Source organism: Dama dama, chromosome 1, assembly GCF_033118175.1.
Source record: "Dama dama isolate Ldn47 chromosome 1, ASM3311817v1, whole genome shotgun sequence".
NCBI lineage: Eukaryota > Metazoa > Chordata > Mammalia > Artiodactyla > Cervidae > Dama > Dama dama.
In genome coordinates, this window is record NC_083681.1 from 45448471 (window position 1) to 45474499 (window position 26029).

The window sequence follows — 26029 nt, forward strand, 5'->3', positions numbered from 1 at the left end:
GCCTTTATGTCTATCCACACGTACTCTTTTTCCTGCTAAGGAAGACTTTACTTGTTTCACTACTTTCAGTTTCTTTGTGGAAATTAATTTTCTACAAAGTTGTGTGGGGCAGGGCCTTGTTGCTGACCACTGGTGAAGTGGTTAGGATTAGGTACTCTCACTGACACAGCCTGACTTCAACCTCTGACCAAGGAACCAAAATCCTGCTTCAAGTCACTACAGGCCGAGGCCACCTGAAATCCGTAGGAGACAGTCATGTGACTGATCTTCAGTCCTGAGGAACTGGGCCTTTTCAACCCAAGGGAGACATCATGAGATGGAGAGCTGCCCATAGGTCCTTCAAATCCACCCACGATGTGATTTTCCCTTTGGAAAAATAAGACCCAAGTACAACAGAAAAGCAGTGTCCCCCCTCACCTCATACAGTATTTGTGTGTCACTAAAAGCAGAGAGCCTTTCTTTTGGCCACAACTGTTACAACACACATCATTCAAACACTGACAATCTGTTTCATTAGGAAAACTCTGTTGAATGCGTCATCATGTCCCACTTATTCTGGTAGGCATTGGACATTTCACAGTGAGCAAGACGGATGAGCTGATACCATGACAGCTTTGGGAATAGTGCTCTTCACTGCAAGGGAACACCAGCTGGGTGGGTGTTCACTTATGTCTCAGATATTTTCCACCTCAAGTAACAGAAATCCTATCTTGCGGTGCTTACAAAACAAAGGAAACTTACATGCATATATATTCAGAAAGGCCAGAGGTAGCATCATGTTCAGGAGAAACTTGATTCAGCAACTCAACCATGTGGGGTCTGGATATTTTTTATCTCTCTAGTCTGCCACCCATGGTTGGCCTCACTCTAACCCTGGCTCCTCTAAAGGTCCAAAAGGGCTACAGCTACTCCTAAGTTTGCTTAGGAATTTTGCTGCAAAGTTTTGAAGCAGACTTCAAAACTAAATTTGCTCCAAAGTTCGCTGCTTTCTTTACATCCAACAAGAAAGACAGCATATCTTTGTTCAAGCATTCACACCAAATGCTGTGTAATACTCACTGACTGAATAAGCTTATGGAGTGCCTAGCCCCATGGTTGGTTTGGCTGGTTTAGCCTGGGACTAAGTCTTAGTTCCATTACTGGAGCCAAGGATGGAGTCAGGCTCCCTGGAATCCCCAAGCAGAAATCAAGGCCATCAGAAAGACATCCTGTTGTCTATGTGGGTACCTGCAGAACTAGGGAGGCTCCTTATCATCTCTTCTTCAGCTTTTTCTTCTTGGGATATGAGAACTAAAGCCACCTAGTCAACACAGCTAGCTGTCTACAGAATGCACTCCACATTAGCTTGTCTTTACTATTCTACTGGCTTCATTAACACAATTTTACTAGTCCAAGAGACTCTGGCCCAGAGAGATAAAAGTTACACATAACAACATTGCTCATCAAAGGGACTTTACCCCCAAACCATCAATTCTTCCTTAGAAAGCATCAACAGACAGTTTATACCCCTAAGCTCTTTGAATCCTAGCCTCAAAATCTTCACCTTGCTGTATTCACTATTATATCATGATCTTGACCCAACTCTAACCAACCTTCTTCATCCCTTCAATTCCCTCCCCCCTTGCCATGCTGAAAGACCCACCTTAAACTAAACTTCAAAATATCAATCAGTTGGTCCCTGCCCTTCTCCTTCCATTACCAGGTAAGCAATAAACTCAGCTCTGCCTTTTAAAAGTTTGTTCTGCTGATATTTGGAACACAGCATTCAATTGGCGCATCTCCTGAAAGACTCATTTCCAGGAACACTGGAATTCCAGAGATTCTGGCCTTTGGCCATTATCAATGAAAAAAATGTTGTCTGCCTTAACAATAAACAAACAGTGTTGCAGCCATCAAGCCATCACACAACTTCACATCACAAGCCGTCATAGCCTCCCTCACACAGGATGTCCACCATCAAACGATCAGACACTGCAGCCACCCCAACGATGCACCCAGAGGAGACTCAGGATGAAAAAAACAGAGGACACTGGCCCTAGATAGCTGAGGGACATACCAAAGGAATGATTTCAGTGAGTTCAGATGCTTGAACCTTCCAATATACAGAAAAGTGCTAAATTCCTTAACTTGAAATGTCTGGTTTTCTTTGATTCACAGTAATCTTTTGATGTTCTGACTACCCGGTCTTTGCTTACTCTTATATATCCTGGATCCTCCCTTGACTCTTTAGAGCTGTTCCTTACAGCTATCAGAGAGGCTGTATCCTGGGCTTAAGTCCTCAGTTTTGTCTGCTGAGTAAAACATAACTCTCAACTTTTAAGTTGTGTGGGTTTTTTTGTTTTCTTTTCACTCAACACAGGATGCCCCACCTTTGCCTTGGACCCAACTGAGGAAGTACTCTCCTCTCCACAGATAATCAATCATGAGGCAGTGTAGTTCTTTCAGAGGCTGTCATAAAACATGCTAGTTCATTTCAACTATGGGGAAAGAACTGGCCATCAGCCCACAGTATTAGCAGTCACCTCTAAACACCATTCCTGGAGCTGAGACTGCTGAAGGCCCAAGCCCATTGTTAACCACTCTCTTATTTAATTACTATTCAAGTGTGCTTCAGGAACGCTCCAGGGCAGTGACTGCTGAGGCAAGGTCATTTCTGAGAGAGCAGAGTCAAGATGCAGTTGACTGTCTACTCGGGCAACAGTGGTACTTTCCAACGCAGTGTTATGATCTCTCATACCTCTGCTGTTGTTCACTCAGTCGTGTCCAACTCTCTGCAACCCCATGGACTACAGCACACCAGGCATCCCTGTCATTCACCATCTCCTGGAGCTCACTCAAACTCTGTCCATTGAGTCGGTGATGTGATCCAACCATCTCATCCTCTTCTCCTGCCCTCAATCTTTCCCAGCATCAGGGTCTTTTCTAATGAGTTGGCTCTTTGTGTCAGGTGGCCAAAGTACTGAAGCTTCAGACTCAGCATCAGTCCTTCCAATGAATATTCAGGGTTGATTTCCTTTAGGATTGACTGGTTTGATCTCCTTGCTGTCCAAGGGACTCTCAAGAGTCTTCTCCAGCACCACCAGTTCAAAAGCATCAGTTCTTCACCATTCAACCTTCTTTATGGTCCAACTCTCATATCCATACATGACAACTGGAAAAACCATAGCTTTGACTAGACGGACCTTTCATTATGTCTCATTCATTCATTTTTTCATTCACTCCTCAGATATTAATTCAATGCCTAGTAACAGGGACAGTGTTTCCATCTGGTGATGTCCATGTGTTGTCATCTCTTATATTGTTGGAAAAGGGTGTTTGCTGTGACCGTGCGTTCTCATGGCAAAACTCTGTTAGCCTTTGCCCTGCTTCATTTTGTACTCCAAGGCCAAACTTGCATGTTACTCTAGGTATCTCTTGACTTCCTACTTTTGCATTTGGTATTTCCCAAGGTATTCATACCTCTAGTTCTTACCTTAATGCTTCCATGGTTTATATGATTCCTATCTCTATAGACCACTGGAAGAGTCACAGATTCTGTATATTAGTTAAAGATGAGAAAATGTTTAGCATCCATTTTCTTCCCCCTAAATCAGATAATTCTACATAGGAAAGAGGACTTGCTTGGGAAACACTGAATGCTCTTGGCTCTGTTTGCTGACCATTCCCTCCACCAGCAGGAAACACAACGCCCCATTAACACTAACCATGCCTACTGGTCCAAACTGCATTCTGGCCACTTACATCAACTGGCACAGACTCTAACAAGTTTGTTACATGTTTTTCAGATCCCAACATGTACTACATTTCTATGTTCTTTGCAATCAGTGTTGCTTCAGGGGCTTTGCAGGTGTTTATGGATATCGGCATACTAAATCCCCCAATAAAAAATTTAGTTTTTGGAAAAAAAAAATCTCAATCATAAGGCCTTTATTTTGTCCAAAAAATACCTTCCCACTATTTTCCTCTTTTTTTAAAATTTTCACAGGTAGGCCAAGCTAATCATTGCCTGATGTAAAATTGCTGCTAAAATATTTCCCTGATGAGAAAAGTCAACTTGCAGACCGATGTCCTTGTCACCTTGATGTCCTGATCAATTCTCATTTGGGGTGCAGCACTCTGCCATTCACCACAGGGACGTCTGTGGTTTTTGCCCCTCTGTCTCTTATGAAAGAAGATACAAAGTTCTTCAGAACCTGACCACCCATATCAGCATGAGGGGGACCTTCATAATTTACTAAGGTGCCTAAATTATTGTTCTGAATATTTCCCAAGTGCACTGGAAATACAGAGTCACTACCATCAGAGGGCAGTTCATGGGAACAAAGTGACAGGGTTGGGGGGGCGGAAATGACCTCTTCTCACATCCTTCTCCTAAATAAAGAAAAGGTAATCAGAGCTTGGAGCTTAATAAGGACCATCTCCATTTGAAGAGATCACTGTAAATTCAGTCTTAATACCTTTTACATTTTGCTCTGAACTGACTTCTTCTTTGGACTGAGAAACTGTTGAACTTTAGAACTAAAGGAACACAACTGCTTTCATTATGTCTCATTCATTCACTCATTCGTTCCTCAGATACTAATTCAATGCCTATGTAACAGGGACAGTGTTTCCATTCTCTGTAATCTGTGCTGTCACATTCAAAGGAATCAATGCTACATGTCCTGCAAACTGAGGACAAACAACATGAGGTCAAGGATCAGACAATCCCTCCAGAAATGGAGTCTCTAAAGCCAGGCCTTGTCAAGAGAAAAGAGACACATTGAAATCCCAATGTTGAGAGGAAATCTTGGAGATCTGAACATAAGTTATAGGTTAAAGGAAATGACGCTCTGATATAAAGGAAGTTTTACTAGTTAGAAAGAGGAAGCAGACAGCCTTTGTTAGGAGAGATGTGGGGTACTTGATGTGAGGTCCAGATTCACCCCTAAAGCTTGAAGCCTCAAGTTTCAGGTGGGTTGAGGAAGCTGAAGGCAGCTATGGCTCCTGAGCCAACATGAAGCTAGAGGAACAAGGTGGAAATGGCCACGTAACTCCTGAGTCTCCTGCATATCCCTGAATGCTCCCAGGATGTGAAAAGGAGATGACACTATTAGCCAACAAGGTTTCTGTCGGCAGGGAGGCGGGCAACCAGCAGGTGCGGAAAGCGACCCTATACCTGGGCTGCACAGAAGACCTCTTGAGCCTGGCATCAAATGAGGTGCTGCCAGGCCTCAGAGACCTCAGGGCAGTCAAGAGGTGCAGTGGGGCCTGGTCAGCCTTGAGGGGGTTCCATCAGCACAGGTCTGAGGGCCAAAGACAAGCAGGACAACAAGCCCAGTCAGATGCAAGCACACTGCTGTCCCCCATCACCAGGGTCTTTGTGCTTTCCTCTCCAGGCGGCAGCTTGGAGAGGAAGGAGAGAGTGCGGCAACTTTCCCTTGGGCCTTCCCACTCTGCCTAGCATCATGGTTTTTTTTTTTTCCTGGCCTCCTGTTCCTTCTCTGCTGGTCTGATCCTTACAAGGACCCGAGCCTACACACATTCAGACTCCGTAATGGAACCTGACCTCCTGCTTGGTTTCTTCCAGTCAGCCCCCCCTCTTTCTGGGCCATCGCTCCTCTTTCCTAAATCTGTTACGAGTAACAGCTGGCCCAGAGTGCTAAAGCCTTTGACTTCCTCACTTCAAAATCTTCTGGGAATCAGGTGAGGTCACTTGTGTCCATTTCCCTGAGAAGGGGCGGACCTTTCTCAGGAAGTCTACTTTCAACACTCCTGCTGGAGTGGGACCAGGTTGCATTTCCATGACCTTGACCTCTAGCAAAGTGGACCAGGAGTGGACACTTAATCCAGCTTGGGCAATCTTGAGAATATGCGGCCCTTGAAGACTTTGGGTAGGCCTGCTGGGCACTTGATGGATAATATCTAGAGTTGATTTAAAGGGCCTGCAGTGGTAACTCCCAGTCGAGTCTGGGTGATGACATTTGCTTTAGTCACACAGCTTGAAGTTTACACCCTCAAGGGGGCAGTGGCTGGCAGATGAGAACTCTGCTCACCTCAGGGTGTACGGTGCCACACCCACCACTACTTATGCTAGGAACTGCACAACCAAGAGTTGTAGGGGCTTTCAGCTCTTGAGATGGTCCTGCAGAGTGTCAAGACTAACCAGGTAAACAGGGGAAAAGACTGAGTTTGGAGACAGGAGGACTTACTCACACTTGAGTACCCCCTGAACAGGGCTTTGGGATTTAGAATCTTGCATCTCTGTCAATCAGAGATTCATTGTACATTCTGATCGGATTCTATCCCTTTTAGAAAAGTAAAAACTGCTTTAACCCAATGGTGTCTGTGGTCTGGTCTTTCCATCAATGAAATTCACTATTTTTTAATCCAGAGGTCAAACAACATTTCACAAGGAAGCGACGGAAACTTGGAGCTATTTCTCTCTCTCTCCCTGGAGCGCATGCTGGGGTCAGCTCCACGTGTGGGGGTGGGAAAGGTGCTCAGCACCATCTTCTCTTGGATATACAGAGGAGGGGACTGTGGGGGGAGCCCCGAGAGCTCTGTCATCTCCTGAGGGCCTGTGGAGGGGATGCTCCTGTCCCCAGGGCCCAGGCAGCTGCTCGGAGGGAGTTGACACAGCTTTCCGAGCCACTGACATCATGGGGAGACAGGAGAGTGAAGCGGCACTGGCTGACCTTTGAGTGTGCAGTGAAGCCGTCCAGAATTCCTGAGAGAGAAACGGATTTTTGAACTCACTGGCTTTGAAGACTCCATCTGCCACCTGCTCTGACAAAGTCAGGGTGTGTTGGACGCAGCCCCAGGCAGGCTGCCAGATCTCTGCAGGTCCCAGGGTTCAGTCCTAACCTGGCCCCACGGCCCCCAGCAGCAAAGAGCATCTGCCAGGCCAGCCTCCCTTCATACTAAATCCTAACTACCCTGTATCTTCTCTTTTCTCTCTCTCTCTCATTCATTTTTATACTTATGCTTATGTACACACACAGAGAACAGCAACTTAATTGCTATTTTTGTTTTAAAGTAGAAAATGTAACAGTTCTAGTGTAACAGTAACTTATCTTTAAGGGCAAGGAAGAAAGGAGAAAGAATAGAACTGAAATACCTGTACCTACATCCAGCCAAGTCACAAACGACCCCTTCCCCCAGTTTGAGGTGACCACTCACCAGCATGTGGGGGGTGAGGGATATCCAAACTTTTTTCCCTCTATAACAAACATTATTATGTTTCTTTGTGCACCAGTCCCATGAGAACACACAGCAATATAGGACCTACATAAATAATGGTGGTAACTGGGAAGTTTACTGAACATTTACTGGGTGCCAGCCATGGTGCTTCACATACATTAGATTATTTAATCTTCACAACCACCCTTGTGAGACAGGCACTATTATGGCCACTTGACAGAGGAGAAAAGAGATTCAGAAAGGGACGGACACACGCAACTGAGAGGCGGCACAGGGATTTGAGTCCAGGTCCATCCAAGCCCAACATGAGCACTTCCAACTGCTCTGCCCATAGCCCCCTCCATCCTGACAGCTGTCAGCAAAGCGTGGTCACCCCTCTGACACCGCTTTTCACCTCATCCAGTTCCACTGCCGCAGTTCTGCTCATTACATGTTTGTTCTTAAAAGGGAAAATATTGTTTCCCTGCTTAGGATGGATTCAAAGTCTCGGGCATGTACTTCAAAGACACAGGAAGCAACAGGGCCGGGAAAGCCTCCCTCCATTTGCCTTTCACATAAGGGACATTTCCTTTCCCTAGCTCTGCAGCAATGGTTGAGAAAAGACCACTGTAATCGCTGAAGTAATTTTAGCTGCTGTTAACAAACAATTCCCAAGTTTCAGTGGTTTAACCCTAAAAACACTTATTTCTCACATAACTGTCAAACATGGATTTGCAACAAGCCAAGTGCTCAGGGTTTAAGGCCCGTCTCCTGGGCGGTGAGCGGAACCTCCCAGGCCCGCTTTCTACATGTTCCCTCATGTGAGGTGCATGCGCCATGCTTGGGGGCTCATGTACAATGTGCCACCCCCAGGCACTCCCTGGCAAGGCCATGGACAGGGAGGGGCTTGTGCACAGAATCAGGGCTCCTGTCTCAGCTCCACGCCGCACCCTGGTCCTCACTCCTTTCCCAATCCTTGTGTTCAGAAGCTCTGACACTTCTTAACACTCCAGATCACAAATAAGAATGAAAGTCAGCAGAGACTCTGTAAGGGTGCAAAATGTCTATTACAAATGCTCCACCGCTGCTAGTGACAGGCTCCGGCAATTATATAAGCCCCCAGATGGACTCCTTTGAGAATTCCACCAGGACCTGAAGAAGTGAGGTGTGTCGTAGTCAGCATCAGTCCCCTAGCTACTTCTCAAGTGGTTCACAGGTTCGATGGTCTCCCGCAGGGATTAATTTTGAAACCAGGAAAGAGCCTTCGCTTCTGTGGCTCAAGGACAGATGTGTCCTCAGAGACCTGAAAATTAGGGGGCCCCCAGGCCCTCCTGGAGTATACCACCTGGAGGCCCTGAACCTTAGAATCAGCCCTCGGACCATGCCCTGCACTTCCCCTCCGGTACCATCTCCAACAAAGATGGTCCCCTCATCCCCTGGGGCCTTCCTGCCTCTCCACAGCTGCCCTGCATGCTTACTTAGGCTCTCCTGACTGTCCAGGGCAGTGAAATCCACACTGAGTGAGCAAGGCTCTGCTCTCGGCCTCTCAAGACGGTTTTGCAGGGAACAGAGCTGCCTGCCCTGGGAGAATAAGAGGGAGTTCTCTGCCTGGAACCCACACTCCCTCATATTCTTGTTCCCAGGGGCTCAGTTCACTTCCCAAGAGCAGGAGGGACTAAGACTTCGTGGATAAGCTCACCCAAGCATGACAAACACCTCCTTCCTTTGTGCCCCATAGTATCTGATGGGGATGATAATGTTTACGATCGTACACTTCAGTGGTTAGTTTACACGCCATCCTCTCTCTTAAGAGTATACAAGCTCTTTGAGGAAAGGAAAGGTTTCTTACATCTATATAGTTTTTCTATCTAATATGGCATTTGACCCACAGAAATGTCACTCAGTGAATGCAATTTATTCCTGAAAGAGTTAGTAAATAAAAAAAGAGGGTGTGTCACTGAGTTAAGGATGAATGGGGGAAGAATGAGAAGGAAAGGATAGGGGAGTGAGTGAATGAATGAGTGTGGGCGGCAGAACCATGGTCCACTGCCTGCAAGTATCCACTCTTCTTCTACCTTGCAACCAGAATCAGAACGCTGCTTTTTCAGTTGGACACACTGCCACCAACAAAAAGAATACACTTCCTACCCTCCATTGAAACCAGGCATAACCTTATGACCAAGTTCTGTGACTAAATTAAATAGAAGGAGCAGTGCTGCATAAGACATCAAGGAAAATCCTTTAAAAAGGAAGGTATGTGCTTTTGGCTTGTGTCTTCATCTTTCTATGACCAGAAGATATGTGATGATTGGAGCTTAGCTGCCATGTTCAATGAGGTAACCTCAAAAAAACACAAAAAACAAAACAAACAAACAAAAAAACCCACATCGGGACAGGGAGGCAGAGGATAGAAGTCTTGATTTCTGTTAATCACAGAGCCACTATAACAGCCTAGACAGCCTTCCTCTGAACTTTTTTTTATGTGAGAGAGAAATAAATTTCCATTTCACTTGCTATTTTTTTTTTCATCATATACAATTGATACTAACCCAGAATCACAGGTTTATGGTAGAGCTAGTCCTAAAATCCATGCTTCATCTCCCCCAGTCTCCAGTTCTTTCTGATGCCAGCTCTAAGTCACTCTATGATGGTCTGACACTCCACACTTACCCAGATCTTGCAGATGCCCTCCAAATGTCAATCCAAAGCCATGACATAAAATAAGAGAATCTAGATCTTTTTTTGAAAACATTCACAGTGAACAATGATCCCTGGTCAACGTTCAAAACCTAGCAGACTGGCAGGGAGCAGACTGAATCCAATTCCCAGGGAACAGTCCCAGGAAGTACAACCAGGGAAACCCATCGATGACCACAGAACCCGGTACACTCACAGTTTTGGTGGCTCCTGCATTTCAACTGTAAAGCATTTATCCTTCTGCAAAGGGGTGCACATTGGAGCAGGGTCTTACCTCCACCAGAGAATGCCAGTGTGCGATGGGCTTGCGTGGATATGATAACATTTCACTCCAGTGGTCTCTGCCCAGCCTCTCAGCTTCGTTGCCTACTTGACACACGCCGATGATCTCATTGTGACCTACACTGTGAAATGGTCCACAATAGTTATTTTTTCCCTAATATTTTGGTATGTAAGAACAGCAACTACTCAATTAAACACAGAGGAATTAGGAAAGGGTTGGTTCTTTTCATTCCCGAATGCAAAAGCACAAATCAACCTTAACAGCCACTAGGACTTGGGGACCAATATGACACTCGGGGGGCACAGAGAGGAAGCCCAGAGTCTGGCCCTCACACACCTGGGCTGTCTTAACACTGGCAGGACTTAAGCTTGTTCCCAAGAACCCTGAGTTGGAAAAACTCCCTGACACACACAAAGGATGCCGCCGCTGGTTCTGGAACAAGGCTAACTTCAGGCCTTCAGATCTATGTAATGAAAAATGGGGGTACTGGAAGGAGTTTCTTGCACTGATGGCTGTTTCATTTCCGCAAAGGGGAATCAAGAATGGGTCATGGAAGAGCTCTGAGTCTGGCAGCTGTAGCCTTGAACTGACAAGGGCAGAATGGAGGTGGCTCCTACCTCTTGCAAGACCTCTCTTTATAAAACATGTTGTCTTTTCATGCTCGTCCCTCCTTTCCTCCAAGCCTAGCTTTGCTTCTCTGACCCAACTTCAGTCCCCTACTGTAGAAAAACACTGAGATCCTTTAATACCTAGCTAGTATTTCTGAAACATCCTCAGAGAGGTCTCTGCCTTGGATCGTTTTTTTTTCCTTCCAGTTTTTGGTTATAAGTCCTTTGCACGCATCCAGAATTACATGGCTCATCCTTTAATTCTCTGGGATCCAAATTCACAGGCTCTTTCTCTTTCCTTCCTGCAAAGATGAGGGATTTTTCTCCTATGGACAGGGCAAGGGGGAGGCAAGGGTGGAAAAGTAGTGTGAAGGATATTGGATTCTACGCTCATTAAAATCAGTTGCATGCAGAAGCCCCATGAATTCTGCCATGGATTTTTCCAGGCCAGATTCATGAGCTTATTGAGAATTAAATTGAAGCAGAGCTCACATAATCAGATTTTGTCGATGTGGGAAACTTGGCAATAGCTTGAAAAATACTGGCCCAGCCTTCCACGGCTGGTGGGCCATGTTCCCTCCTGTGGCCTGACACTATTGGTGTTGTGTGTCATCCAGAGGGACAGGATGAGGTCTACGGGCCAGCGTGTGCTGTCACACCCATGTGCAGCCGAGCCAATGGACGTGCTCCCTGGGTTGCAAGACGATTATGTTTCACCCAGAAATATGCTGGAAAGAGTGTTCAGGGCACTGAGGCTGCTGGGCTGACATTTCAGGGTCTGTGGGAAAATTTTTAGCTGCAAATGATATTGTAAGACATTAGAAGTCAGAATAAATTTTTTTTTTTTTTTATAATTGTGCCCAGACCACGTGGGAGGTTACCAATTAAAAAAAGACTTTGCATTTTAGTCTAATGACTGGTTTAACATGTATAATTCCCTGTTGGTACTTCCTTTGCATATTAAAATGACTGTTTTTCAAATCAGTCTTTTAAATACACAATTGGCTACAATGCAGGCTATAAATATCTCTTCTGTGCGGTATTAATTAGAAAGTCGAGCATCTTATACATTTTAATGTACCCCGTCATCCATACTGATTCTAGCAATTTCAAGAGAACATTTCTGTGTTTGCTTTCAGACTTAAGTGGATAGAAATGATCTTTATTAAACATATTGGGAGAAGAGAAAAAAAAAAAGAACGAAGCTGTGTATTTAGAAATGTTGATGGTCTGGCTCAAGTAATCATGCTGCTGTTTTGAGTGGAATCTTTCTGATAAAGGCCAGATAGGACTGCCTGAGGGAAGATTAAGATCTGTGGAGCCCACAGTTCTCCAAGCTGAGATTCTGAGGGGTGTACAGGGATGGAGAGGGGAAGCGAGGAAGAGACAGAAGGACGGAGGAGGGGAGAGACATGAGAACTAGGAGCGCTTAGAGGCTTGACTCCTTGTCCGTCAGCTCTCAGGGCGCTGCTTAGTGGCTGCACTAGGACACCAGCTAAGAATCCACGGCTGCTGCCCCTTCCCCCGGTACTGGGCACAGTGGGTTTGCAATGGGAAACAGCTCCAGGCATCTCACCGGTCGTAGTCCATGACTGCTATGGACAGGTGGATTTGGTCAATGTTCTCAGGAGGGACGTCAAAGACTATGGCTTCATTGTAAACAGGATTCAGAGTGTTCCTCTTGGTGGATGTTTTCCTCTTTTTCAGTCGTCTGCCATCACACATCAGTGAGACTTTCACGTAGGGATCTGCACAGACCATGAGAAGCAGGGGTACTGTGAGGAGACATGCAGATTTAGGCCAGCAATTTTGTCATGGTGGAGTTTCAAGGCCCATAGGGTGCAGAAGCCCTTTACCTGCCTGCAGATTGGAGTCTAAGGATTTTAATTTATACGATGTCTGGGCAACAACTGAAGTTGGGGTAATTAAGTCACTCATTCAGGAAAAAGCACAGGACACACTCTCCTCAGAATGTGTGGAATTTAAAAATAGTGTGACTGTTATCAAATTAGAAATGTTCCAGCTAGGATTCAGGACTTGCCAGGCTGCCACAGGAAGGGAAACGCAAGCCATTTTCAAGGCACGGGGGAAGAGGTGGCACGCTCTGACTCGGAGCCACCCCACAGAGTCTCTTCCTAAAACACAGGCCTTTAGGAAAGGGAGAAGCTAAACACCTAGACATAGTGAGAAGCTGAGGTGTGGGTGGATGTCCTTCAGTGCAGGGGCTTCAAGCTCTTGAGCTGCCTGCAGTCGAGTTGTGAAGGGGAAAGCAGTTCAGCAGGTTGGGGAGAGAAAGGATGCAGGCTTGCTTGTGGGGTCATGCTGCGAATGGGTGACAGGTGACGAGGCTGGTCTCTGCACCTGGTGGGACATTCCTGGCTTCACCTCACTATTTTCCTCCTCAGTGGGGGCGTTCTCCTTACTTCACCTGCGTAACCATGGGTGGCCCTGACACTCATACACTGTCCAGGAGGACTTAGAGGGCCAGAAGGGGTCACATCTCTTTTTTTCTGCTTGAATAAAACACTGGTATCCAGGAGGCAAAATATATTGCAACTTTTGATCTCAGTGACCAAAAGCCAGTGGACTGGGCATTTTGTGACCACATTTTGGGAACCCCTGCAGAGGTGGCTTGTAAACTTATAGAAAGGAATTCCATTTCAGGATACCTTCTGTTAGGATGTTTGTTTTGTTTTTTTATTTTTTGGCCATGCCAAGCAGCATGGGATCTTAGTTCCTCCACCAGGAATCTAACTAATGCTCCTGCATTGGAAGCGTGGAATCTTAACCACTGGGCTGCCAGGGAAGTCCCTCTGTGAGGGTTTAAAATTTAAGGATACATGCTTGATTCAATGGAAAAACCAAACTGCATAGTTCACTGATGGACCTTTCATAGAAGGATATAGGATATCAATCTTCTAAAAGCCTGAGGTGACAATTGCTTGTATCTGAGGAAAGACCCAATTAGATATATCAGCATGCGCAAACTGTGGGTCCAGTCCACAGTCACGTGGCATAGAAGACCTAAGGGAATACTAGTAGTAATAATGAGAGCTAACACCAAGGAGCATTCACTGTGTGCCACGCAGCATCCTTAGGCATCATAATCCTGTAACAACCCAAAGAGCCAGACACTATTATTATCCTCATTTTTACAGATGGGGATCTAAAACCCAGAGAGACTGACTTGCTAGCGTCACACAGTTATTAGGTCTAGGACTAGGTTTAAACCTAGGCAGTTTGGTTCCAAAGTCCATGTACCTTTATTACTCTACTGGAAGCTTCATGAGGTGCTATATAAGAACTGCAGGAGGAAATCTGAATTTGAGATTGTCCCACCTGATGCTCCTGTTATGTCCATTGCCTTTAAATTCCTTGCTTTTATAATGGTAATGGTCAGCCTGCCAGCCGTGGGAAGATAGCAGAGGGAAAACATCAGTTCTCCAAGATCCACGTTGTCCTGTTGAGAAAGCACAAACTGAAGCACTAGAAGTATCTTCGTTTGGCAGAAACCAACAAAATTCTGTGAAGCAATTATCCTTCAGTTAAAAAATAAATAAATCTTAAACATAAAATAATAATCATAATAAAGAAAGTGTCTTTAGCCTGGTCCACACAGAAGCAGGGGCAGGGCAGAATTGCAAGGGGCTGCACTGGTCCTTCCGCTCATCTCCCAAATCCCTCACGTCTTTTCTCTTCACATCGTCAATCACAAGAATAAATGTTCCTACTTCCGGAGCCCCCTCATCTTTAGATGGCAGAACTGCAGACCATCTGGGTTCTGTCCCTTCTGTCTCATTACCTGCAGCCCTGCAGAGAACAGAAGCCCCCACGGCCTAACTATCCCCATGGAGACCCCCATGCAACTTCACTCATATCGCCACCATAGTCCACACAGCTCCCAGGACAAAGCTACACAGAGTACCCAGCAGTGCTGCCTGCCTCATAGGCAGCCCACACATGCTCTGTACATATCCCCTGCAGTCTCGTGCACTCTTTCAAATGGGTCTCCATACAGCCCCTTGGAGACTCCTTATCCCAGGTTTCCTACATAGCTTCGCCTGCAGTTTTTCCCACAAGCCTCATACAGGCACACAAATAGTCACCATCCATATGCATCCCTCCCCGACAGTCCCTCACTCTCCCCTACATGGCCCCTACCAAGTTTGCTGCAATACTTTCATACACTCCTGCAAACACTCTCCATCCCAACACATGCATGCGTGCACACACACACCCCTCTACCCACAGAACCCTGCACACAACCTGGTCACACACAACCTGTGCAGAGCAGGATGTGGCTTCACTGAGGCCTGCAAACACTAGTCCCTACTGCAAGGGTCTGCAGAGCAGCAGCCTTGAGCCCACACACCCACAGCCCTCGACACACTCGGACACCTGCCCAGCCCTGTGCAGTCTCTCCAGGCAGGCAGATATAGGAGGGGATCCAGGTCCCACAGCCCCCAATTGCTGACCACTGGGCTCCCACTCTGCTGAAGTTTTGCTTCTCCTTGGTATGTCTCTAAGAAGCCCCACTTTTCTCTGCTGGGGAAAACATCTCCTCGGGCAGTGTATAGCCAATCAAATAGATCAGAAGACACCATTCTCTTTTTCCTTTTTAGCCCAGGGAAAATCCAACCAGAAATGGGGGGCGGGAGCGGGGAAGCCAGTTTGTTTAGTTTCAATTTCTGTGATACCTGAGGTTATCAAGCTGGGTGTCTGGGTCTAATTAATATAGCTTCATAATGATAATGCTCTGGGGTGTCCAGCTTTTGCCCTCAACATCCATAGCCTCTCCTCCCCTCCTTGATTCTCTAAGGATGCTTCTATTTTTAGAAGCACAGATTCAGCTCTGGAAGGTCACCTCGCCCAACCTCCCTCCTTGACTGCTTCTGCAGGAGATTGAGGTGAAGGGAGCCTGTCTGGTCGCTAAGGCAGATGGATTGCTCTGTATCCCTGAGCTCTGCCTGCTTCATGTAAATAAATGACCTCCCCTCGAAAGCATGCCAGGCTCTTCTGGCTCCTGGAGCCCTGATATCAAGAGACCTAGGTAGTTGGGCCTTTCCCTCTGGGGTGGAGGTGAGGGGAGAGATGACAATTCTACAGGAGTGGGGTGTCACATGGGCTGGGGCTAGACAGTTTTGTGTTGCTGGGGTTTCAACTGCAGGAGGAGGGTCTGTTGACACTGGAGGATTTGATCTAGTTTCTGGCTAGTAGCAGAGGAAAAGAGGAGCAACAGCTGTCCCCATAAATTGCCTTTTTCTCTTTACACTCCCTGGCCTATTCCCTTGCCCTTGGACCTCTTCTGTCTGCCTTAAGCAGAAAGGCTCAGACAGCTGTTCTTCTCAGAGGACTTTTCTCAGAGGGCTCAAGCCCCCTCTCCTCTCATCCTGCCCTAATAACCTTGGTCTGAACAAAGTAAAACAGCAGCAACCAAAGCCACCCGTATGAAGCTCTGTCATCATTTTCTCAGCATACGACTTCTGAGGGCCCCCACTGCACAAGCTCTGTAGGGCTGGAGATGTGACGATACATCTGCTCCAGTCCCCACCCTCAAGGCCAAGGCACACAACTGAATGTACTGTGTTAAGTTACTTTTGTGCTAAGTACATTTTCCTCCAACATAAACCTCTTTCATTCACAAATATTTACATTATACTGCTGTTTACTCATGAGTTAAAAGAAAAAAAAATATGCTTCAGATTTGGTCATATATTCAGGATATGAACTAGGGCTAAAGTCCACTTTTGTAGTTAAAAGGAAAGCCTAGGCAAATTAAAGATTTATTAGGGAGAAAAGGCTTGGTTTGATTTCCGAGTGCTTTAAAAATAAATCATTTAAAATTATCGAAACTATGAAAGTAAGAGTGATAAAATTCAAGTACAAATGTTTTTAAGTATAATAGTAAAATATCTCCTTTTCTTACGTACATACCACCTAAGTTACTCCTTTCCCCAGAGTAACACTGAATAATCACGCACATTTTTCTTTTCATCCTTCATTCATTCATCCATCCATCTGCTTACTCTCTTAACATCTATTGTGATTGTTGAGCATTGCTCTCTTCCAGGTGCTGGAAGCTGTTTTTGCTGTGGTGAACAACAGATGTGGTCCCTTGAGAAGTGACCAGTTGGTGGGCTATGGAACAGGAGTTGATGGAACCTAATGCTAACTCTGCTTTCTCCGCATCAGCCCATACTGATTTGGGGTTAAGAATCTATGGCTCCTGATGTGTATAAACATTCCCTTTAAATCAGTGGTTCTCAACCAGAAGCAATTTTGCTCCCTCCGGGCACATTTGGTGTTACCTGGATAAATTTGTAACTGTTACAACTGGTGAGGCAGGTGTTACTGATATCTAGGAGGCAGAGTCCAGGGATGCTCTAAACATCCCACAATGCACAGGGGAGCCCCTCACTACAATGAATTATTTGGTCCAAAATGTCAGTAGTGCCAAGGTTGAGAAACACTGCCTTACACAGAAGTATTCATATTGTTAGTAAAAAATTTTCCAGGATGCTGATAAAAGTCAAATACAAAAGAGTATGGAGTGTTTGGCTTCTATTCCAGCTTGACAGAAATCAGATATGCAGAGGTGTCACTGGTGGCTAAACGCCCTGGAAGGGTACATGGGGAAGGAAAATGTCATACAAAGAAATGCTTCACTTGCTTTTGCTTTGTGTGGCCAAGGTCAGTATTGTTGGCAAGATATATAGGGAAGTGATAGCAAATGTGTGTGAATTCTATACCTGCGAACCTGTAAACCCTTTCTGTGATGTTTACCTGTAGTGGTCTGTGATAGTTCTAGTCTTTGTCTAGCTAGAGCACTTTTGCATTCCTATCCTTGGGTTCTTCTGGTGAAATCCTTCCCAATTCCATAAAGTTCTAGGAGGGCTGCTGCAGGAATTCAGACCAAAATATTCATGCCCCTGTCCACTGTCTTCTGTTCAGGAATGAGTATATTACCCACACAGGGAGATTTAGTCTTCTCTGGGACTAAAAAAATTAATATTGAGAAAGAGAAATTTTAATTTTATTGGGGTTATTCACTGGAAAGATATGAAACTAGCATTGCTGTAAGATTCTTGTACTGAAGATAAGTAGTATACTATCACTTTAAGTTAGGCTCTGTATATTAAAACATATACCATAAACCCAGAAGAAATGACTAAAATAACATAATTTATTAACTATAAATTAGTTAATAAGCCAACAAAAGGGATAAGATACATGCTTTAAAAATATTAAGTTAATCCAAAAGACGGCAGAAAAAAAGGAAAAGGGAATAAGACCGGAAGAGATATAAATGATAGAAATAGAAAACAAATAGTAAGATAGTAAATTTAAACAAAATAATTTCAATAATCACATAAATGTAAAAGATCTAAGCATCCAAATAAAAGGCAAATATTATCTAATTTAGTAAACAGCAAGACCCAATATTATGCTCTCTACAAGAAATTTAAATATACAGGTATACGTACATTAAAAGTAAAAGAATAAAAAACTATATGCCACACTTAAACTAATAAAAAGAAATCTGGAGTGGTTAAGTTAATATTAGACAAAATATATGTAAGAGCAATGAATATTACCAGGAAAAGGAGGGTCATTTCATTATCTGAAGCAAAAACTTATAGAACTGTGAGGATAAACAAGTTACAGTCAAGAGATGTGAATACCTGAACAGCACTATCAACTAACTTGGCCTAATGAGTGGCAGTAAAGAAACACCAAACAGCAAGAGAATACATATCTTTTCAGGTGGACCCAAAACACTGAACAAGAAAGATCATATTATAGCCCATAAAACAAGCCTCAATTAAATTTGAGAAGATTCAAAGTATATTCTCTGGCTGCAATGGAAATGAATTAGAAATCAGTAACAAAAAGATATCTGGGAAATCTCTAAATATTTGGAAACTAAATAACACACTTCTAAATGCTCAATTCAGAAAAAGGCACAGAAAAAAGGAATGAAAATACAGGTGGAACAAACAGAAAAGACAGATTTAAACACTACCATGTTGATAACTACATTAAATGTATATACCTGATAACTTCAATTAAAAGGATATAAATGTTCTGATAGGACTGTAAAGCAAGACCCAACTATATACACTGTCTACAGGAAACCCACTTAAAATAAGAAGACAAAGATAGGTTTAAGGGTGAAAACAATTAGGCCGTGCAAACAGTAATCTAAAGAAAGCTAGAGTGGTTATATTAATATCAAGATTCCAGGCCAAGGAATATTACCAGGGAGGAAGGTGATACTTCATTGACAAAGGCTAAAATCATCAAGACAACATAATCTTAAATGCATATGCTTCTAATAACAGAACTTCAAAATATATTAAACAAATGAGATAGAATTAAGAGGACAAATAGGCAAACCCACAAGTAGAGTTAGAGATTCCAGCACTACTCTACCATTGAACAAGCAAGCAAAACAGAAGTTAGGGATATAAAAGACTTGAACAATATTATTGACTAACCTGACGTAATTGATACTTACTTTACCTATTAATTGATACTTACTTTACCTATTAACTGGAGAAGGAAATGGCAACCCACTCCAGTATTCTTGCCTGGAGAATCCCATGGAGGGAGGAGCCTGGTAGGCTACAGTCCATGGGGTCGCAAAGAGTCGGATACGACTGAGCGACTTCACTTCACTTTCACTTTACCTATTAATACTCCATCAAATGATCAAAGTGCCCATTCTTTTCAAATATATACATTCAGCAAGATGAATCATACTCTGGGTCATTAAAAAATTCTCATTAAATTCAAAATGAAAGAAATCACACAAAGTATGTTCTTTAACAACAATAAAATTAAAGTAGAATTCAACCATAGATATCTAGAAAATCTCTATATATTTGAAAATTAAACAATACTTTTCTAAATTATCTACAGGTCAAAGAAAAAAGTCATAACAGAAATTAATTATTTTGAACTGAATGGTAGTGGTTATATGACTATACATATGTGACAAACTTGCACACTTAAAATTGATTAATTTTGCTGTACATAAATTAATGGAAATTTAAAAATTCTGAAAAGACAGATTTTACAGAGGACTATATTTTTGTCTTCTAATTGTACTGTCTTGAGTTCAGAGAATGCCTTGATGGTTTCAACCATTTAAAAATTATTCTATCCTATCCCATGCATTTGTGCTCAAATGCATCTAAAAATAATGCCTATCCTCTATTCACAAAGGATTTATTTCTATATTTTTATTAAGTCAAGTTTATTAATTTTGTATCCAAATCTTCTTCCTCTTGGAATTTATTATGATATTGTCTTTCAAAATATGGTTTATTCCCATTCCATTGTTTCACAGAGTATTAGCAAACATTTAAACTATGGTTAAAATATTTATTTCAATGCTCACTGCAGTTTCATAAAACCCATTACCATCTCCCATTTGAAGATACATTTTGCTTGTGTGTGTTCTTGAGTACTTTTTTTCCAGTGAGGGTTCACAGGTAGTTAAAGTAATCTTTATTGTGCTCTAATTCTTAAAGTTAGCTAGGCACAGAATTTAGGTTAAAATTATTTTATCTTAGAAACTTCTACTTTGTCACAATACCTTCTAGTACTTCATGTTCTAGCTAGGGTGTTTGATGCCATTCTTTTGTAGATATTTTTTTCCCCTCAAGGAGGTTTTAAGATTGTCTCTTTGTACTTTTACTTTGTACTTGTATCTTCTGTAATTTCCCATTTAGATATCTTGTTTTCACTGATTTTGCTTGGTCCTCAGTGATTGATGTTAATTGGAATTTTTTTTCTCTTGCTTTAATCTCTTTTTCTCCAGTGATCAGTTGATCTGTTTGTTTACCTTGGACCTTCTCTTTCATGATGTTGGTTTTCCTCATATTCTAGGACATCCTTAGTTGTCTGTATTTGTAACTGAAGGGTCAAAGTAAAAATCTTTTACTGCTTGGCATTTTGTGAAGATCCTCATGAAGAAGTGGGGACAATCTCATATTTTCATCTGATATATATATATAACTGGATATTTTAAATAATTATTCTTTAATACTACTTGTATGATATTAACATTGCCAAAATTAATGAACTTTGGTTTCATGGTAGGTTATACAAGTTAGGCAGGGAATCATTATCAACAGAGTTTTGATATCCCAGTCTCAATAATTTTTAAACACCACTGTACTGGGTTTCTCAGGTGGTGCTAGAGGTAAAGAACCCACCTCATTCTTGCCTGAAGAATCCCTTGAACAGAGGAGACTGACAGGCTACAGTTCATGGGGTCACAAAGAGTCGGACATGACTGAAGTGATTTACCAAGCAAGCCAATGCAGGAGACATAAAAGACACAGGTTTGATCCCTGGGTCAGGAAGTTCCCCTCTGGAGGAGGGCATGGCAACCCATTCCAGTATTCCTGACTGGAGAATCCCACAGACAGAAGACCCTGGTGGGCTACAGTCCACAGGGTCACAAAGAGTTGGACACCACTGTAGTGACTCTGCACACACACACACATACTGGGGGTCCACAAGACCCCCTCAGGTCTGATGATTCATTAGAAAGACCCAGAAAGGCTGTTATAGTCATGGTGGTAGTGGTAGTTTAGTTGCTAAGTCATGTTCATACGGTTTATTACAATAAAAGGACACAGATTTAAATCAGCAAAGAAAAAAAAATTACATAGGGTGGAGTCCGAGAGAAATCAGGCCTTAGTTTCCAGTTGCCCTTTTCCAATGGAGTCACACATACAGCAGTTGGTACTCCCCACAGTGATGTGTGACAACACATACAAAGTATCACCAACGAGGAAAGCTCACCCAAACCTTGATGCCCAGTGTTCTTACTGTGGGTGGTGAGGAGTACCCACTGACTAATCTTAGCTGGTCAGTCCTTACTCCCTTCATCAGAGGGGGATCGGTGTAGCCTAGAGCCCTAAATGAACAAAAAGAAGTAACCATCATAAATTATGGGCTTCCCTGGTGGCTCAGATGGTAAAAAAAATCCGTCTGTAATGTAGGAGGCCTGGGTTCAATCCCTGGGTTGGGAATCCCTGGAGGAGGACATGGCAACCCACTGTTTTAGTCAAGGTCTAGTCCCTTCTGTAGAATGTGCAGGGTTTAGGTACCCCAAGCTTGTTGAGTCAATCCTTTACTATACGTACATAGTGCCCTCCTTTCAGCTTGTCTTTTCACACATATTTTCCTGTACTGAAAAGGGGAGAAGTGGTTGTAGTCCATCACTTGTGTACCTAACCATCACACATTCTCACCCAGAGATCAACAGCTGATGACACAGGAGACATTCTGGAAGGAGGTTAGGTTAACAGCAGGGACTGGCAGAGAGATAGGATAAGGGCTGATAATAATGGAATTAAGCTAGAACTCTATAATAAAAAGATATAGTGTTTCTATATGTTTCAGTTCAGTTCAGTTCAGTCGCTCAGTCATGTCCAACTCTTTGCAGCACGCCAGGCCTCCCTGTCCATCACCAGCATCCAGAGTTTACTCAGACTCACGTCCATTGAGTCGGTGATGCCATCCAACCATCTCATACTTTGTCATCCCCTTCTCCTCCTGCCCCCAATCCCTCCCAGCATCGGGGTCTTTTCCAATGAGTCAACTCTTCACATGAGGTGGCCAAAGTATTGGAGTTTCAGCTTCAGCATCAGTCCTTCCAGTGAACACCCAGGACTGATCTCCTTTAGGATGGACTGGTTGGATCTCCTTGCAGTCCAAGGGACTCTCAAGAGTCTTCTCCAACACCACAGTTCAATAGCATCAATTCTTCGGTGCTCAGCTTTCTTCACAGTCCAACTCTCACATCCATACATGACTAATGGAAAAACCATAGCCTCGACTAGACGGACCTTTGTTGGCAAAGTAATGTCTCTGTTTTTTAATATGCTATTTAGGTTCGTCATAACTTTCCTTCAAAGGAGTAAGTATCTTTTAATTTCATGGCTGCAATCACCATCTGCAGTGATTTTGGAGCCCCCCCAAAATAAAGTCTGACACTGTTTCCACTGTTTTCCCATCTATTTCCCATGAAGTGATGGGACCAGATGCCATGATCTTAGTTTTCTGAATGTTAAGCTTTAAGCCAACGTTTTCACTCTCCTCTTTCACTTGCATCAAGAGGCTTTTTAGTTCCTCTTCACTTTCTGCCATTAAGGGTGGTGTCATCTGCATATCTGAGGTTATTGATATTTCTCCCGGCAACCCTGATTCCAGCTTGTGCTTCTTCCATCCCAGCGTTTCTCATGATGTACTCTGCATATAAGTGAAATAAGCAGGGTGACAATATACAGCCTTGATGTACTCCTTTTCCTATTTGGAACCAGTCTGTTGTTCCATGTCCAGTTCTAACTGTTGCTTCCTGACCTGCATACAGGTTTCTCAAGAGGCAGGTCTATATGTTTAGAAACTAAGAAATACACTTCCAAATAACCATGGTTCCAAGTAAAAATCACAATGAAAATTAGAAATATATTGCACTTATGGTCCTCATCCCTGCTCATGACACAGGGTTCCTAAAACCCTTGTAAATCCCTAAGTGATAAAAGCACTAGAAGCACTGGGAGCACCTTCTTTCTGAGTGAGGCAACTGTGGGCAGGCTTCTGGATGGGAACTGGTCACCAAAAAGACCAAGCCATGATTAGAAACTCAAAATTTTCAGTACCATCACCCCCCACTCTCCAGATATGGGAGTGGGCTGGAAATGAGGCTGATAATTGACCATGCCCACATTAGAAAACCCCCATAAACTATTTAAAGTATTGGTTTCAAAGATCTTCCAGGTTGGTAAAGACATCCATGTATCAGGAAGGTGACACATCCCCCAACTCCATGGAGTCAGAAGCTGCTGTGCTCAGGACCCTCCCAGACTTCACCCAATGGATGTCTGTTCATCTGTATTCTTTATCACATCTTTTAATAGACTGGTAAAGCACGTAAATGTTTCCCTGAGTTCTGTGAGCTGTTCCTGCAAATAATAGAATCCAAGGAGCAGGTCATGGGACTGTCTGACCTGTAGCCAAGCTGGACAGAAGTTGTGGATAATCTGGGCACTTGCTACTTGTGACTGGCATCTGAAGCCAGGCGAGTCTCATGGGACTGAGTCCTTAATCAGGCTGACAGCGCCAAACTGAGTTAAATTGTAAGACGCCGGCTGGTCTCAGAATTGCCTGTGAAATATATATGAAAAACCCCAACATGTTTGGTGTCAGAGGTGTGAGTGTGGTCGTCGTAAGAGAGTAAAAGAAACACACAGGAAGAGGACTGTAGGATTTTCCCCACACAAATGCTTAAGAATCAAATTAATGGAAAATTTTTAGCTTTAAAAAACTGTAACATGAAACAAAATAATCAAAGCATCTATCTAAAGAACTTGGAAAAAGAACAACAAATTGAACCCAAACTAAGTAGAAGGAAGGAAATAATAAATTTAAAAGCAGAATTTAATGACATAAAAACAATATATTTAAAGAAAATCAACGAAGCTAAAAGTTAGCTCTGAAAAGGCTAAAACTGTTAACCTTTGTTAAAATAGGTAAAAAGAGGGGGTAGGGGAGAAAAGGTAAAATAATCATGTCATGGTTGAAATGTAACACCACCATGGATCTTTACCAAAAACATTAAACAGATAATAAAATTATTTTATAAACACCTTTACATCCACCTTTACACTTTTACAGATGATAAAAATTAGACATAGTGTACACTTTTCGAACTGAGATTTTTAAAAAATTAATCAAAATATGAGAAAACTGAATGAAGAAAAACATGAAAATGATAGCACATTACTTCCATGTGTTTTACCTCAAGTTTATAAGGTTAATTTAACATATGAAGATTTAAAAATATGTGTTCATAGTAAAATAATACAGAGGAAAATCATGTAATTATCTATGTGAATGTAGAAAAAATGATAAGAATCAAGCATCTATTTATAGTAAAAGTTTTTAACAAACCAGATATAGAAAAGGAATTTATCTGATGGAGGGCATCTGAAAACAAGGCTACAGCATTGATGTACTTACTGGTGAAATGTGAAAAGCTACCCAATTAACGTAAGAAATAAGACACATTACTGCTTATATTCTATACTGTACTTCAGGCCTTAGCTAGGGAAAATAAGGTACGGAAAAGAAATAAACAGTATAAAGTTTTGCCATGAAGAATTCATTCTGTCATTTATTTCTCCTCTATAAAGAAATAAATCCTGGGGAATTCCCTGGTGATCCAGTGATAGGACTGTGCTTTTGCTGCCAAGGGCCTGGATTTGACCCCGAGCTGAGGAACCAAGATCCCACAAGCCATGTGGCATGGCATAAAAAAAAAAAGAAATGTAAAAAAGCTACAGGTAGATTATTACAATTAATAAGCATACTTATTGATGACTGATGGATTGATGGCTATAAGTAAACAAAAATAGATTTAACTTTTATGTACCTGAAAAAAAGGTTTTTAATAGAAAAAAAAAAGCCATCATGGGTCTTATATTTCTTATGTTGTAAAGCTTGACAATAAGCAAAACAAACTATATACAGACATACACATACATGTATACACACACACATATATAAATATACATATAATACACATACATATACTACAATGCAGAGAAGAAAAAAGTCCAGAAGAGGAATTAAGTAGTATTGAAGAGTTAAATAAAATGTTAAGTAGGGAAGCCTTCATAATAGAGTTCCTTTTTGAGTGAAGACCTTTAGAAATAAAGTTAGAAAGCTAGTAATGCAGCTAACTGGGGGAAACTGCACACAAATCAAGGAGCAAGTACAGATGCCATGAGGTGGGAGTGTACCTGCTGTGTCTGCAGAAGGGAAAGGAGATAGTAAGAAGAGAAGGGAGGAAAAAATGGTGAGGTCATAGAGGTTGTGAGGGACCAAATCATGCAGGTTATCATAAGAACTTTGCTCTAAGTGGGAATGGAAGTCATTAGAAGGTTAAAGCCGAGAAACAGCACAATGTGATTTTATTTTAATGTGATCACTCAGGCTTCTGCCCCTCAGATGAGTCTGAGGGGACAAGGGCAGCAGCAGGGCCAGCAGTTAGGAGATGACTGTAACAAACCTGGTGAGAGGTGATGTGGATTGGTCCACAGAAAACAGTGGTGAGAGATCATCAAATTTTGAAGATGAAACAACAGAGTTTTCTAATAGAATAAGTGATAGAAAGAGAGTAGTCAAGGATGATTCCAGTACTTTTGGTCTGAGTTAATGAGAAGGTGGAATTGCCATTAACTTGCATTTCTAAATGGAG

General features: G+C 42.9%; 1 protein-coding gene across 1 annotated transcript in view; it reads right to left on the minus strand.

The window, feature by feature from the left end:
* The window catches only part of SYT9 (synaptotagmin 9), a 212663-nt gene that overhangs the window by 40106 nt on the left and 146528 nt on the right, over positions 1 to 26029 (minus strand). The window contains exons 4-6 of the mRNA XM_061134626.1: positions 14089 to 14209; positions 12326 to 12497; positions 10133 to 10262 (exon numbers count right to left, since the gene is read on the minus strand). Of these exons, the coding sequence (XP_060990609.1) occupies positions 10133 to 10262; positions 12326 to 12497; positions 14089 to 14209 (423 nt within the window). The remainder of the gene's footprint in view (positions 1 to 10132; positions 10263 to 12325; positions 12498 to 14088; positions 14210 to 26029) is intronic.